This window comes from Epinephelus moara, chromosome 15 (assembly GCF_006386435.1).
Source record: "Epinephelus moara isolate mb chromosome 15, YSFRI_EMoa_1.0, whole genome shotgun sequence".
Classification (NCBI taxonomy): Eukaryota; Metazoa; Chordata; class Actinopteri; order Perciformes; family Serranidae; genus Epinephelus; species Epinephelus moara.
The window spans coordinates 4,235,893-4,252,196 of NC_065520.1; the positions used below are offsets into that span (position 1 = coordinate 4,235,893).

Genomic DNA, 16,304 nt, shown 5'->3' on the forward strand with positions numbered 1-16,304 from the left:
TTTTTTTGCCTTTAATGGACAGGACAGAGTGAAGAGTGTGAGGTGGGGAGAGAGAGAGAGTGGGGGGACGACATGCAGCAAAGGGTTGCAGCAAAGGGTTGCAGAGTCGAACTCGTGACCGCTGCAGTGAGGCATCACCTCTATACATGGGGCGCCGGCACCATCCACTAAGCAACCAACTTTAACATATTAAAAAATATTTGAAAATAACTTACAAGTTACAACAAAAAAACTTGCAGTCAGTCAATCAAACTGGATGCAAAACTGTCCTTCATGTCACATCATATCATGACAGTGCCCAAAACGGCTTCATTTATCAACCTCTTCTAACGACAGCGTGATGAAAGAGTCATGGTACGTATCCACAGGATCTGTCTTTTCCACGCTTCCCATTCAGTGTCTATGCAAGCAGCTGTGCAATGCATTCTGGTAGCACCCCAATGCTTTTCAAGAGACTGTGTGTCTGCTCCTCTTTTGCATAAAGTTGAATCTAGGCTACTTAATGCAAATCAGGGCCATCCAGCGTGACACGTCGCCTCTGGAAACCCACGAAAAACCACTTGTTGTAGATCTACAATGAAGACTATTCAGGAACTGCATAGCTTCTTTCCCAGCTCAGATGATTTCAAAAACACAATTCGGTGAGCTAGTTCTGTAATATAGGAGACAATTTCCAAACGGGGCGCCACGTTAGTACGGCTTGGAATCCCTGAGCCCACATGTCGAGTGGCAAGTGCAGGAACCAGCGTGCCCCATTGCCTCTGTGGACATGTACCATTACAAATGCCCACTGTACAAATAGCAAAGGAGTTCATCCCAAGTCAACATCTAGCCTGTAGCTTACTATTTTGAGTTGTAATTGAAAAAAATTGCATGATTTTTGGGGGATGTGTGTATCCAGACTTGAAAAAAAAAAATCCAGATTTTGCTTCTGAGACTCACCAATCTGATATTAGGGTTGCATGATATGCAAAAAAATGATATTGTGATTATTATAGCAGATATTGGGAATGGTAATTTTTGCTTTTCATTTTCACTGGAAAAAAAGATGATGTGATTTATACTGGGGTCTGTACCAAACAAGTATGTTCTCTGATGTCTGGAATATGATTTGTAGGCTGGGGCGTCTCTGCAGCACCACAATGCTTCATTTATAAAACTATGTTGTGACACATTTTACCCTCCTGCTCTGGCAATTTAATTACTGCACATGGCCATGTGGCGATTTCCATAATATTTTGATAAATTGTGCCGGCCTACCTGAAATGAGGGTGGTTCTTTGAAGTGGACTCTTTTACTCGGAGCAGATGACTCCCCGAGCTCCATCGCCTCCTCCTGAGGGCTCAGATACTCCTCGTCTGGCTCGGTCGGACTGCTGACTTCCAAGGCCCCGGCTGGTTCCCCACATTGCATGTGGGTTGGCTCTGAGAGAAAAGGAGAGTGGTACTGGACATAAGCGTAATCGACTTTCAAGCAGACATCAGCTCCATCTAATTCACTTTTACTTGGGTTCATGGAAAAGTCAACTCTGATTTGCACGCTTCTTAATTTCTGTAATTAAGTGCAAATCTCTTTGAAATATGGTTAACATGGCACCAGGGTGGCTTGTTAAACCTTTGGATAGGAACAATCTGTCAGGCCTCTGATGTTTACAGTCTTTGCTTGCTTTTCTGGAGATGACCATCTTTGCCAGGATGAGCAGTTGGCAACATAGAGCGGTGAGTTAAGAGATGAGTGGGCCATGTGCACCCACATGTATACACACACAGGCACACACACAGAGCGCGGGGACCTCTCTGAAGTGACCGTAACTGAACAGATAATGAATTAATCCCTTAATCCCTGACCCAATCATTCGCTTATTCCCATGGAGTTCCAGAGCAGACGCTGTGTCTCGACTCCTGGCAGCGTCTGCTAAAGTCAGAATTAATTCACCGCTGGATAGAGAAATATAAAACACTGCCACCCTACAGTACCTCTCTTTAGACTCCTCTGTCTTTCTCTTTCTGCCCTGTCGCTTTCCTTTTCTCCCTGCTTCTTGCTTTCTCTGTAAAACTCAGACATCTGGCATAAGCAGATAACACTGTCAAATGAATAATATCCATCCGTGGAACAGAATTAAGACATGTCCTCTTTTGAGGAGAAAACAACGGCAGAGTGGATAGATAAAAGCGCATGAGTACTGCTATTAAACCAACTCAACAGTCTAAAAAGAAAGGGAACTGGGTCATCTGCTGCAAGCTGCAGGTGAAAGAAGTCATTTAAGCTTGTCCACATGCACACACATATAAGGCTGACTTATAGCAATAAAACATTACAATTAAGAGATGTCTTCTTCACAGAAAAACAATGTATGACAGATTCTTTGTCTTAAGTAGGCAGGTGTTCTGAGGAATTGTTGGCATGCGGGCATTAAAAAGCAAAAATAACAAAATAACCTACCTAGAGTCACATCTCTGAGCGGCGTCTGTGCACCAGGGGATCAGTCCCAGGAGTATTTACACAGACCTGCCAACTCTTGCACAACTGCTGCACAGTCCGAGCCTGCTAACCTTCCTTTTCGGTCTCATCCTCTCACTGTTATGTCCATAGAGTATAACACTCCTGACGTCCTGAAGCTCACACATCTAAAAAGTCTAAAAAGTAAATGTGCATTAACATTTTTAGTGTGTTTTTGTTTTACTAGACTCCGCAGAGGATGATAATATTGTGAAATGTAACAGCTGGGAACTCTTTTGATGTTTTATGCAGAAATGACAAGAGCACAGTGTTAATCTCCTTCACCATTTGACACCCTTTGTAGCCAACAAGTCATTCTCTCCCTCTAATTTCGCTTGCCCTGCCAAAAATCTGCTGTTAGCCGCTAAAATGACTCACATAATCTCCCAACTCCAAGCCCTGTAGCGTGAAATCTAGAGAGATGCAGCAGTAATCTCGCACAGGGACATAAAGCAGACTGCAATTACCCGAGAGAACAAGAGGGCGGCTAAAAATACTCCTGCAAGTTAGACTCCACTTGCCTAATATGGCAACACAGGCCGCGTGCTGCTAGAGAGACAGTACCAGAGTGTACGCTCACATTTGTTGACAAAACCGGGGAAGTGCAGGTTGCATTTACATGAGCTGAATTAACACTCTGGGAGCGGTACAAGCTTTTCACAGACACCGTGCAATATAAACACACATCCACCGCAGGCACATTTATAACAGAAACCTTTTCCAAAAGGAATATTTATTTTGTTTACTCCTGATTCTGAATGCCATGGCTGCCTTTAAGACTCGGGGGACCTTTATGTGACGGGGCAGGTCTGCGTTTTGAATCCGCACAGAGGGGGGAAGCTCAGTGCCTTTAAGAATTAATGGGTTGCCATGGCAACTATCGCTGCGAGGAGCCCCGGTCGGGATGCTGAGCTCCAGCAGGCCTTTGTAGTCATTAAGACAGAATGTCAGGCGGAGGAGGGCTGGCAGTGGATTAAAGCGAGTTTTGTGTGTGTGTGAGTCAACATGTTCATGTATTTCAAGGAGAGCAATGTTTCCATGTGCCTCGACGACGACTCTGTCTTCATTTCAATTTCTGGTACATGCTTGTAAATGTGTCACTGTAGCACCAAATCTAACAGCAAATCCCTTCGCCTGTTGGGATATCGTTCCATCTCTTGGCCTTGTCTCACCTGATTGGATATGGAGCGTGGCGCTGCAGGATGCTCTGCCCGCTGTGTTGACAGCTGTGACGCAGTACGACCCCGCGTTGTTCGGCCTCATCTGCTTTATCACCAGACTGTGCTTCTCACCCTGAGCCTTAACCACATGGAAGGCATCGCGCCGGATCTCCACATTATTCTTCCTCCATGTCACTGAGGAGGCAGAGGGAAGCACATTCACACAGATGACAAACATAATAAAACCTCCCACAGAAAAACAGGCACAGCACACTCCATCGTACCAAGACCAGGAATGAATAAAGCTCACTGGTTTTGGTTCATACAGATTTTAACTTAAAAAAAGACAGAGATTTTTCTAAAAAAGATCAATTTTAAACAGATTTTTATCTCCTCACACAAAAGTAGTTGTCTTTTCTGCTGCAGGAGGACACTAATCACTGCATTTGTTCAGTAAACACAGTGCTGTAGACTGAATCACTTTGATTTCAGTTGCAGAGATGTAAAATCTGCAAACTTGTTTATATCTCTTGACATTTTTAGCCATATTTGTGACATTTAAAGATAGAACACATATTTTAGCCACCTACAAAAGAAAAAAAAAATCACCTTAAGTGTATGCTGTATTTAAATTTTTTCCTGCCTTATCCTATACACTAACTGACTGATGTAGCGGTAGACCCGTGTTCTGCTAATCAAATTACTATTAAATTACTATCGAGATAACAGCCTCAGTTCCCTGTCAGAACGGCCGTCTGACAGCAAAGTAAAGCTGTGAAAATATTCTAAATATTGCGTACACTTAACCATATGTACCATATGTATATGTAAGGCAGCTACCTGTTTAAACCAGTGGGAGGTGCTGTTGCGCTGTATGTTTTGCACCGATTGCGGCAGTTCACACAGTTTGTCCCTGGAAGGACACCATAGCTTTGGAATCTGCTCTGCCTAAGACGCCATGTTTTTAGCATTGTAACAGTAGAGACACAACAGACAATATTAGTGCTAAAACCACACATTTTGGTAATTTGTTCACTGTTGCTGTTTATTAACATATCAGGCTACAGTCCACCATGAGTTTGACTATAAATTAACTGTTTTTTTTTTTTGTTTTTGTTTTTTTGTTTATTACTCTTTGAAGATGTTATTAAGGTGAGGCTTTGAGTGTAGCTAGCCAGTAGACAATGATGCCATGTTAGCATAGCGCAGGGGTAGGCAACCTGTGGCTCCGGAGCCACATGTGGCTCTTTAGCCCCTGTCCAGTGGCTCCTTGAGCCTTTGAGAAAAGAAGTCTATGTAAATTCATTCTATGAATCCAAATGTTGCTGAACCTCGATAGCAGTGGCTGGTTAGCTATGGATGCCAAATCCAAAAAAGTAAATTGAATAAAATAGAGAATGTAGTAGTGCGTGGACAGGTTTGTTTGCTCTCACTGCCAGCTCTACAAAATGTAAGTACCAGATAATTATTAATAGTGCCCTGCACAGTGGCCACCTTGTGGTAAAACATATTAACAAACGCTAATTTAGACTTAATAGGCTATTTACCTTGGTTATAAGGCTCAAACATGTTTTGCGGCTCCACACAGATTTTTTCAAATTATTTTTGGTAAAAAATGGCTCTTTTAATGGCAAAGGTTGCAGACCCCTGGCCTAGCGGGATGGAGCATTAGCTTTCTGCTAACTGTTAAGCTTACTTGAGAATATGAATGTTTTATGTTGGTGATTTATTCCTTTGAGAGAGTTGTATTTAGTTGGCCTTGACAGTTATGTTTATTTTCATTTAATGTACTATTTTTAATGTAAATTATTGCTTGAGTTGAGATTTATTTCTTAAAACAATGTTACTGTGAAATAAAATGCAGTCAAGGTCGCATCCACAATCCCAAATCCTGTGTCTGGTGCCTCCTTCTCACTGCATAACACTCCACCACAACTATCAAAAAATAAATAACATTTTTTTTAAAAATAACAAGGTAGGGTCCAGTGAAGGTGCAGAGGGAGTCTGGCGACAGGCATGCAGAGGTAGGGGTTATATATATGGTTTTTAAGTAAGATGGTTTTTAGGTGTCAAAAAGCTAACCAATTGAGACGTGCTCAGCACCATTTCATTTTACACTATTAAATTGTTATTGTAAACAACTTTTCATTTATGTTCTGTTTTTATTGTTTTAAATAGAACGATACCCTTCTATAAATGTATGACGAACCTAGGACTTTGTAGTATTGACTGTTTAAACTTATTTTTCACAATTTTTATTTCTAATTTTCAAAATAAAGAAATAAAAATATACAAAAAAAGCATAAATATAGCAAATACATACAAAAATGTGGAAGCCGAGAACGCCATGATCCCCAGGTTATGCCATTATCTCGGGGTCATGACTTAATTATTGTGTATCTCAAGTTAACAAAGCCAGAAAACAAATGGCCAGTTTCTTTAGATAAGATAATCATCAGGAGAAAATGGCTTTTGTTGCCTGTGAAGTTGCAGCCAGGCTAGTCTTTGCCTTAAAGGACAAGAACTGATCTGAATGTTATGTCTAGTGTTTACACTGGGGGCAAATAAAATAATTTGCGAGAGTGAATTACATGTAAAGTCAATGTAAAGACGCGATTAGGGGCAAATTCCCGCCGGACGGCGCAATGGATGTGACACGAATGATGCAAATTAAGCAGCCATTCATTAAGAAAGTAGTGCAATTTCTTTTTTCAATTTTATTCGCGAGTGGAAAAATCTGAACTTCAGTGACCAATGTGCGCCGCGATAGCTAATCAGCATCGAGATGATCCGGGGACGTGTGATGGTGTGGACGTACCGGCAGAAGTCTATACACTGATTCCATGTGCGTATGATGTGAGTTATTCGGGCATATGAAGCGAGTCAACACAAAATATTGTAGCGTTCAAACTTGCGCAAGTAACATGACATGAAAATTTGAGTTTGGTGTGAACACAACATAACAGAGAGACAACTTCTGCCTGCTTTATTGATTAAAGTGCAGTCTGATGTATTGATCAATGAGGGGTACTCCTTGATGTGACACTGTCAGCTTAAATCAGTTGCTACAGTTGTCAAGACGCCATCTATGCATGCTGGCATGGCACTCCTGATCTCTGATAAACAATGTAGTAAGAGGAAATGAGCATGGCCATTCTCAGCTTCCATACAAGGAAACAAGATAGAGGCAAAAAACAAATCAAAACTTCAGCATGTTCTCAGTTGTACCTGTAGGGGACGGGCTCCCAGTGACAATACATTTCAGCGTGACCTCCGAGCCGCTGCATCCGGTGGTGTCCACAAGAGGCCTCTCAAACCTTGGGCTCTCAGCTGACTCTTCATCAGCGGACAAGTAGGAGTCATCGGACGAGCCCCCTGAAAACAACAGGTCAGTTTTAACTGCCTCTGTCCTGCTAACTGCTTTCATAAATGGGTCAGGCCCCAAAATTAGTAATGGGCTACTTTCTTTTTTTGGGTCCCCATGTGAAATGAGTTCTATCAATGAGTCTGAGCCCTGCGGCAAGTCTGTGTATTGGATTCATTTTCCATAGTGGACAATATAATAGATGCCTGTACTACTTTTTTTGTTAAGTTTTAGATCCATATCTACATTTTTATGTGTTTGAAGTGATCACTCTGTAGTGGCTGTTTTAGTGCTATTGTGTTTATTTGTTCTATCTCCTTCCAGCCTCTCCAGGTAATGAATATCATTAATAGACTGCCCCGGGCAATCTGAAACGATTGCATTAAAGTCAATGGAGCACAGCCATGTTGTTGTCGGACCCTGGTCTGAGCTGGCCCGATGCAACACTATGATTGGCCAGTCTGCATCAGGGGGCAGGACTCAGAGAAGGGCCAATTCTTGAGTGATGGTCAGTGACCTTGACCTTTGACCTTTGACCACAAAATTCTAATCAGCTCATTCTTAAAGTGGACGTTAATGCCAAATTTAAAGAAATTCCCTCAAGGCATTCTTGAGATATTGCATTCATGAGAATGACATGGACAAGGTCACTGTAGCCTTGACCCTTGATACCAAAATCTAATCACTTTATCCTCAAGTCCAAGTGAATGTTTGTGCCAAATTTGAAGAAATTCCCTCAAGCTATTCTTGAGATATCGCATTCACGAGAATGAGACTGACAAGGTCAAAGTGACCTTGACCTTTGCCTACCAAAGACTAATCAGTTTACTGTTAAGTCGAACTGGATTTTGTACCAAATTTGAAGAAATTCCATAATGGTGTTCTTGAGATATTGTCTTTGGAAGAATGGACAGATGGACAGACTGACAGACAGACCCAAAAACATGTCGCCTTCAGCCATGGCGAGCGCCGACGCAGAGGCATGAGAATATCATCTTACAGGACTTTAGGGGCTGGTATTATTGACTTTGTACATACAGCCAAAAAATCCAAACTTACAACTGTAAAATGGAGGTCACTATTTGCTTATTTGTTTATTAAATTATACAGTGCTGAAGTCTTTATCCCTAGACCTAATCAATATTTTCCACATTCGATTAAACTCATCTTCTTTCACTCTTAGAAAATAATTCATTTTTTCTCATCACAAATATTCAAGTTTTGTGTTTAATTTTTATAATCTTAAATAATACAGTACTTAAAGGAAGTTGGTTCATAAGCTGGGTTCACCAAATCCAGAAAAAGATGGACATACTTTCTGCAAAGAAGATTTCTGAGGGGATATTTTGAATATGGCACTCCAACTTCACTCCAATCCAGGCTGGCCATGCAAGCAGTGATCACTGTTGTGTGAAATTGCCAGAGAGACCTGATCAAGTCAAACATAGCCCGAAATATTCTCTATCACCCCTAAAATCAAAAAGCTAAACCCAAAAGACAAAAGACTTTGATTTTGTTTGGAGAGACTGGGTTTTTTTCATTGACGTTGGTTCAGTCCAAGTATTTTCAGAGCCAGCAGCTTGAGGCCAGTAAGGGAACTGATATGCATTGGCATTCATCTCTGGTAGCTGTTGTTTGTTTTGGCCTAATTTACATTTTACCAAGACCTTTATCTCCAGTCATCATTAAATATGTCCTACCTTCCTCTGGAGAGCTGGGTTGAACAGAGCGGCCTTTCTTGCTCTTGCGAACTTTCCCCTCTCTCCTTCTACTTCTCTCGTTGCTCCTGTCTGCAGCACATTCTGTCTCCATGGGTTCATCCTCCACCAGGATGGTGGGAATTTTCACTTTCAAAGCTGGAGAAGTCCGCCCGGCCTCCGCCTTCCTCCTCTTCTGGAGAGGGCTGATGGAAGGAGTGGGTGATGGGGTGAGCCGGGGGGGCTTGGGTGGGTACTGGGACCCCGGTTCCCTCACAGTTATTGGTGATACTTTCTTCCCATTTGGGCTTGGTGATCTACTGTCCATCTTTATCTCCCTTTTTGAATACATCCCCAGATCTCTGACGGGAGATGATGATTTTTCAGACGTGGCAACAAGTGTGTCTTTTTCAGCTGCTGGAGAGCTTTGTAGGGTTTCCCTGTGTGCAAAGACAAGAAAACTGTTATGCAATAGTGACAAGCATGGAATAAATATTACATTTCAAGTTGTGCAAAATGAATTTGAATTTATGTGTCCAGATTTGTTGACAGATCTTGCAATGAAAAATACACAAGACAGCCATATTTATGATTTAAAAAGCACACAAATTCATCAGTAAAGAAAATCTTCTCCAAACCTGGCGAGGCTTGTCCTTGTGGCTGTTGGCAATGGTTGCCCTGGTAACTGGTGAACTGGTGCCGTCTCCATGGTAACAGAGATTTTCCCTGTGCTTCCTCGTGATGAGCTTTCCACTGGTTTCCCCTGTGAATCGGGCTGTGTCATCTTACTCTTTTCAGGGTTGTTACTTCGATTCCCCAGACCTTTGCCATGGGCCTGTAGAGAAATCTGCAGTCTGCCGTCCCCGTCTCTCTCTGCAACTTTTCTGTCCTCTAGGGCTCGCTCCCTTGCCTCCAACTTTTTAACCACTTGGGGAGGAATGGGCTCTAATTTCCCTGTGGTCAGCCTCTCTTTCTGCGATAGCTGCTCAGTGGAATACGCCTTCTTCAAGCTTGGTTTCCCCACAAGTTTCTTGATCCTCTGGAGCTCTTCTGCAAACTTGCTCTGGTAGCTCTGGACCTTCTGGGAGTAGCTTGTCTTGTCCTCTAAAGAAGAGGCCCGTTGCTTGAATGCTGCTCGCTTCTGGGCTGCGCCCTGCAGGATGCGCTCCCCGTCTTTGCTTGGGCCTCCTGTCTTTTTTCCGCTGTCGTCTGAGTCACAGGAAGCTGCTCGTCCCAATCTAGATCCCGATACGGATCCTACTCCTCCTGGCGGATCCACACTGGCCCTTCGCTCCTCAAAAGCGAGGACTTTGTCGAAGATCTTGGGCCCTGCACGAGCTAGCTTGGGTGTCATGACAATGCTGTTAACACCTGACGCCTGGTCTGTCTTAGAGGATTGGGGATCTGACGGTTTGGTGTTATCCGGGTCTTGGTCTGGGGTGGTGTTTTTGTGTGTGCTGGGAGGTGGCTGGGGAGAAGACAGGGGGACACGGGAGGAGAGCCCCTGTGATTCGTCAGCAGTTTGAGTCCTAGAGGGGTGAGGATTGAGGGGAAATGGAGGTGTGAAGTTAGAGCTCTAGTGCAGCTGCTGTAGACGTTGGAAGAGTAATAAAGGATCAGATGAACGTCCATTTGTGTCATTTTGTCTTTGAGTTCCTTGTGTTTTGTCTGTGCTTTTTGTGTCTCATTTTCAGAGAGCAACACATCAGACAGTGTAAAATGAAATGGCAGAGAAAGGAGTAGAAGTAAAATTGCCCACATGTAAGATTTCACACATTCTTAAGAACTTAATCTAGCTGTGGTGAAGTGGAAGACACCCTAAAACAGTAATAACTGGGTATTGTGTAGGCATGTTGTAGCAACAAAATTGCAGCTTTACAACTTGAACTCTTACAAAATGCCAGAAAAAATCCCCCCGCTTCAACTTTAAATACAAAAACATGCCTAAAAAGAACCTGTGAATCACATGATTATAAATTTGTGAGAACATTCATGCTTATATTAGCTCGGATCAAAGCCAGCAACCCATGCATGCCACAGCAAACTTATAAAGATATGGTGTTAATCCAAAAGTGAGGGGCTGCTCTAGAAAACATGCAGTGACTAAAAAGAGTAATCACAGTTTTCAGAAGTGCTGAATAATACATATTAGCAAATTGTACCATTTTGAGCTCTCTAATGGCTATAAGAAATATTAACAATGATATTTTGTAAGTCCTGTAATCATTGTTAGATTGAAACCAAACCACACTCACAGCAAGAAAAACACTGAGTCGAAGGAAAGTGTGACATCAAAATAAAAATGGGAGGTAACAACACTGCATGAAAAAAGTAGAGTAAATTAAATGAATAACTTTTGTGACTTATAACAGATGGAGTACAATTTTTGCGAGTTGGGTCTATGGAGGATGTATCGTCTTGTCTTTAGAGTCTTTGCAATTTGGGGTTTGTGGCCAGTCTTTTTTTTTAGTTTTTTAGTTGAATCCTAAAACAAAATGCCATGTGCTATAATGGCATCGAAAATGTCCTCCCTCTGTAGAGGCTGAACATGCTCCCATAGTAGTCGCTGCCTACAGAAACACTTTCCTCTGACCCCTGAACAGGCCGGGCCAGGTTAGCGTGAGAAGCCCGGATCAGCGGTTCCACACCCAAGTGACGGACAGGGGGGGCCCCCTCGGCGGGAGCCCCACTGAGGGCTTGCCTGGCAGGGTTTGTGGGGTCCAAATGGGGTCCTGGAGGGCGGGAGCCCAGAGCACGGAGCTCTCGCTCCACTACAGGGTCATAGGCGCCAGGGAGGGTGGCCCTGCGATCTGAAGCATCCGGGTTATAGTCCATCATCCCACCTCCCTCACCTAGAGAGAAAAGAGAAAGAGAAAAGACCAAAAATATGTTAGACCGTAATATGACCAATCTTATCTTTTATCATTTTCTCCATAGACCACATTTATAAAAGAGAGGTCTGTAAAACTGTTGACAGGACACCTCAAACTGCAGAAGCTTAATTTGGACTCTCTCTATTATAAAGTTTTGATCCATGGAGGTTTCAATTTGTAAAACTTTCCTCGAGCTGAGAAAAGCAATATAAAAACCTGTGATGTCATCATAATGTAAAGTCTATGAGCTGAGCAGGTACTCATGGGTGGAGCCAAGGGGAGGAACACTGACATCCTCAGTGGGCCAAAACCTCAGAGGTAAACCTGGAAGCTAGAAACTTTTTTGCCGTTATTGGCTCTATCCAAATGTCCACCCTATGACTGAGCCCTCGCGGACTTCTGTTGTACATAGTGTGACATTTTTATTGTCACCATGTAAAGTCTGCAAGGACAGACACTGCAAGCAGCTGATAGACAGCCCTCGAGACTGTTTTACTCGTTGCCGTGGAAACGTTCAACTATTGCTGCTGTCATATTCATAAATATGTCATATAAGTTGATGAACAGTGCCTACTCATCTGTCCTCAAACAGAAATAATGTAACAGGGTCAATACAGCAGTAATATGTGTGGCAAAGTCAAATGTTTGTACCCCACTTATAAAGGGGTTGCCTCTCCCCTTTCTGCTGTTGTACTCCATGGGAGAGTTAAGTAACATTGCTCTCATAGTAATTTCTGTGTTTTAGCGCTGTTAGGCTATGTTTCTAAGTTCATTTAATGCTTACATATTCCTGTGTCACTTAATTTGTGCAGTGGCTCGAGTTATATCAGAGTTGTTGTAGATATCCACAGTCTGGGCCTCTTTAAATCAACACAGCGCAGACAACACTAGAGTCCATCGGTTACTCTAAATAGTGCATTGTTGGGGACTAAATTAAGCTGTGGATTAATACACATTTGGTGGTCTAGTGAGTAATTACAGCACCCGGGCGGTGTATGTGGGATTGACTCAAAATAAACTACAGTGCCTTTGTTTGTAATTAAGGAACATGTCACGAGGTGCAGCAGTGTGGCTACACAGGCAGTGCTTGGATAGTGGGATCAGTTCTTGGTTGGTTTAGAATATCACCAGACTCATCCTGACAAAGATGAACCTCATCAACTTGAAAACCAGGCAGAGAAAACTGAGTGCTTCAATAGTGTTAACTGAAAGGTCAGTTTTTTAATTAACTGTGGATTAAACTTATTAGTCCATTTTGGTTTAATGCCGAACCTTTTGTGAACTGACTATTATTGGAACACCCTTACTCTCTGGCGCTTCAATTTCCAGACTTTAAATTTCAAAGCATAAAATGTATTAGAAAGCATGGATAATCACGGGTTATATTTTCTTTTAATTGCTGTATTATGCATGTTATACCTTGCATATGCAAACTAAAAAAGCATGTAAAAAGATTAATTCATTAACTGAGAGATTCAGCAATACAAAGAGCAAGAATCCTGAGCTGGTAGAAAATGATACTGACGTCAAAGTGAGCGCAGGAACATCATTAAGCATAAAAAAGGGTAAGACGGATAAAGAGCCTATCGATTGCCTGAGAACAGGAAATGAAACAGAACGGGCGAGGGCTACGTTGTGGAGTGTGCACCACTTAAAAAGATCCTCCCCCATCGCAAATCAGGTAATGATTGACATTTTAGTGATGAGCAACGGAGACAGGAATGCTTTGGCAGCGAAAAGAAAGAGCAGTCAGCATCTTACGTTAACGACGGAAACCTTGAAACAGCGATGGTGTCGGGGATATAAAACGACCGAGTCCTGCTGCAATCACAAATGATACTGAGTCAGCGCCACAATCAGAAAATAAACTATATCAGTTCCTCTTAAAGGGAAATAAGAAAGAGGGGGCACTGAGGGAAAACACACTTCAAGGCCTTGAGCTTGAAAATTGTGTTTTCATTTCTCTGCGAGGTGTTGCAGAAGCTTTCATTTTCACTTGAAGGCACATCTGGCTTTAAGTGCCGTGTTTTGACACTAATGGAGATCTCACAAAAGTCTTGTCTCATACATACTCGCTGGATCTAAACAATGTCCGCCTGGAGTGACACAAAACTGAATCTTCCTCAGAAATGCATCACTTAGAAAGGAAACGCATCCTGCTCTTGTTTAACAAGCAAGCATTGAAGTTTTTGTATGCAGCTGAGGCATCTAGAATCTGTTCCTTGAAGAGAACAAATGATGTATCACCTCATCCCTCCCTCATTTGATATTCTCTTTCTATTTTTTTTTTTTTTTTGTTGCTTGTCTCTGGAGGGACGTGATGAGGGCGTAGTCAGCCCGCCAACACGAAAGCTTAGAAAGTGCAAACACTGTGTACAGGGAGGGAAGAATATAAAATGTCTCTCTGGTAGAGGAGAAGGGTGTCAATATTTCGGATCTATATTCAGACATCCTGTTGCCTGGTTAGGAACGGGTGCTGAGGGCATGCAGGTTCTGTGACGCCAGCCTACCAGCACCACTTTAGCAAATGAGTAAATACTCTTTCAGGCATTCATTTGACATGTCAATGCTGACAGGAAAAGACTCATTAGGTTATAATTGGGTAATACGTGCCACTTAAGGAAATCACTTTTACATTCGCATTTTAGACATTTGCATTAAGAGCTCATGACTGAGTGAATCAACTTTTCTTTGCCCCCTTAAATATGACGTGCAGTCTGTGGACTTAATCAGATTTGGCCTCAGCCGAAGAAGAAATATTAAACAGTAGTAGTCTTATTAGAGTAAATGGGTTGGTGGGACACATACAAACAATACCAGACACATTATTTGCCTCTGTTGGCAGAAAACTCAAAGTGTCAGCAGCAGTGAACTTTGACCTACAAATCTGCTGGAGTCAGCTCAAACTCACATTGACATGAAAGTCTTTCCTGATTTAGGAGCAACATGGACTTCAAAGGAATGAATGAAAGACTGTGCTTGTGTAACAAAACTAAGCAGCAAGCTCTGGGAATGAAAAATGAAGCCAACGCCAAAGTGCCAAAATCAAGTCACAATTCCCATAGACGCTTATGTTAAAATGACCAACTTCCCAGCAGAAATAAACACAAACTGAAGTGAATTTTTATATGACTCAGAAGTTTAAATGATATTAGGGCTTAACATGATGCCTAATTAAGGGCGGGGCCAATTTGAGTGACAGATGGGCTCTTTCACATAACCCTATATTCACAGAGTATTGGCGTAGCTGTGGTTGTTGCTATTTCCGTTTACGAAAGTCAACTGTAACATTTTGGTTACAGCTGACTTTTAGCCTAAAACATTTTGTTGGGCATTTGGTTGTACTTAAGACCCTTAAAGGCACTGGCTCCCGACCTGGGGGTCCTGACCCTCACAAGTGGTCGCCAAAGTTTCACAGAGGGTCGTGAGGCCTTCTTGATTTAAATGGGTGAAGAAATTATTATTACTATTATTTCTAGTTGGCCTAAATCTCAGCATTTCATTCATTTCTGTAAAAAAAAATTCATTTATTCATTCATTCATCTTCTAACCGCTTCATCCTCTTGAGGGTCGTGGGGGGGCTGGAGCCTATCCCAGCTGACATCGGGCGAGAGGCAGGGTACACCCTGGACAGGTTGCCAGACTATCGCAGGGCTGACACATAGAGACAAACAACCATTCACACTCACATTCACACCTACGGACAATTTAGAGTCACCAATTAACCTAGTCCCCAAACTACATGTCTTTGGACTGTGGGAGGAAGCCGAAGTGCCCAGAGAGAACCCACGCTGACACGGGGAGAACATGCAAACTCCGCACAGAAGGGCTCCCACACCCGGGATCGAACCGGCAACCCTCTTGCTGTCTGAGGCGACAGTGCTAACCACCACACCACCGTGCCACCCATGAAATGAAATTGTTACATTTAATTTTTAATTTATTGTTTTAGATTCATTCATTCATTTTCCGTGACAGCTTATCACGTTGGGTGTTGCGAGGGGGCTGGAGTCTATCCCAGCTGAGATGGGTACACCCTGGACAGGTCACCAGACTATCACAGGGCTGACACATAGAGACAGACAACCATTCACACTCACATTCACACCTACGGACAATTTAGAGTCACCAATTAACCTGCATGTCTTTGGACTGTGGGAGGAAGCCGGAATACCTGGTGAAAACCCACGCTGACACAGGGAGAACATGAAAATTCTGCACAAAATAAAAATGGAGAAAGGTTGGGAACCAGGGATGGTTGATGGGATGTTCAGTTTTTCCAGCAAGTACATTTTGTTCTAATAGTTTGAATCCTGTTTTGCGCTAACAAAAATGATCTTTAGCACTACAGTTAATCACAGGCATGAATGAACCATCCTAACGAAGCTAGACGCTAGCAGCTAGCGTTAAGGTTAACTCCACCCAGATGTCCAAATGCGGTCACTTCTGGATCCAAATAACCAAGATGGCGACGGCCAAAACCAGAGTCCACAAACAAATGGGTGACATCACTGGTTACATCCATTATTTTAGAGTCTATGGACCAAACCCTGTGACTGCAGTTATAGAAATACATATGAATTACATCACACAAAATAAAAAACTACAGGGCTGCAATTACCAACTGTTTTTATCATTGATTATCTGCTGATCATTTTCTTAATTAGTTGTATTGTCAATATAATATCACAATATAACAATAACAAAAAAA

The 16,304-nt window shown here is 42.5% G+C and overlaps 1 protein-coding gene across 10 annotated transcripts in view; it reads right to left on the minus strand.

Annotated features, from left to right (window-relative positions):
* spega (striated muscle enriched protein kinase a) overlaps positions 1-16,304 on the minus strand; it is a 123,355-nt gene that overhangs the window by 51,477 nt on the left and 55,574 nt on the right. For all 10 annotated transcript variants that reach the window (XM_050062943.1, XM_050062944.1, XM_050062950.1 and 7 more), the window contains 6 exons: positions 11,422-11,572; positions 9,359-10,249; positions 8,724-9,160; positions 6,888-7,034; positions 3,672-3,854; positions 1,261-1,424 (listed from right to left, as the gene is read on the minus strand). In XM_050062943.1, the coding sequence (XP_049918900.1) occupies positions 1,261-1,424; positions 3,672-3,854; positions 6,888-7,034; positions 8,724-9,160; positions 9,359-10,249; positions 11,422-11,572 (1,973 nt within the window). The remainder of the gene's footprint in view (positions 1-1,260; positions 1,425-3,671; positions 3,855-6,887; positions 7,035-8,723; positions 9,161-9,358; positions 10,250-11,421; positions 11,573-16,304) is intronic.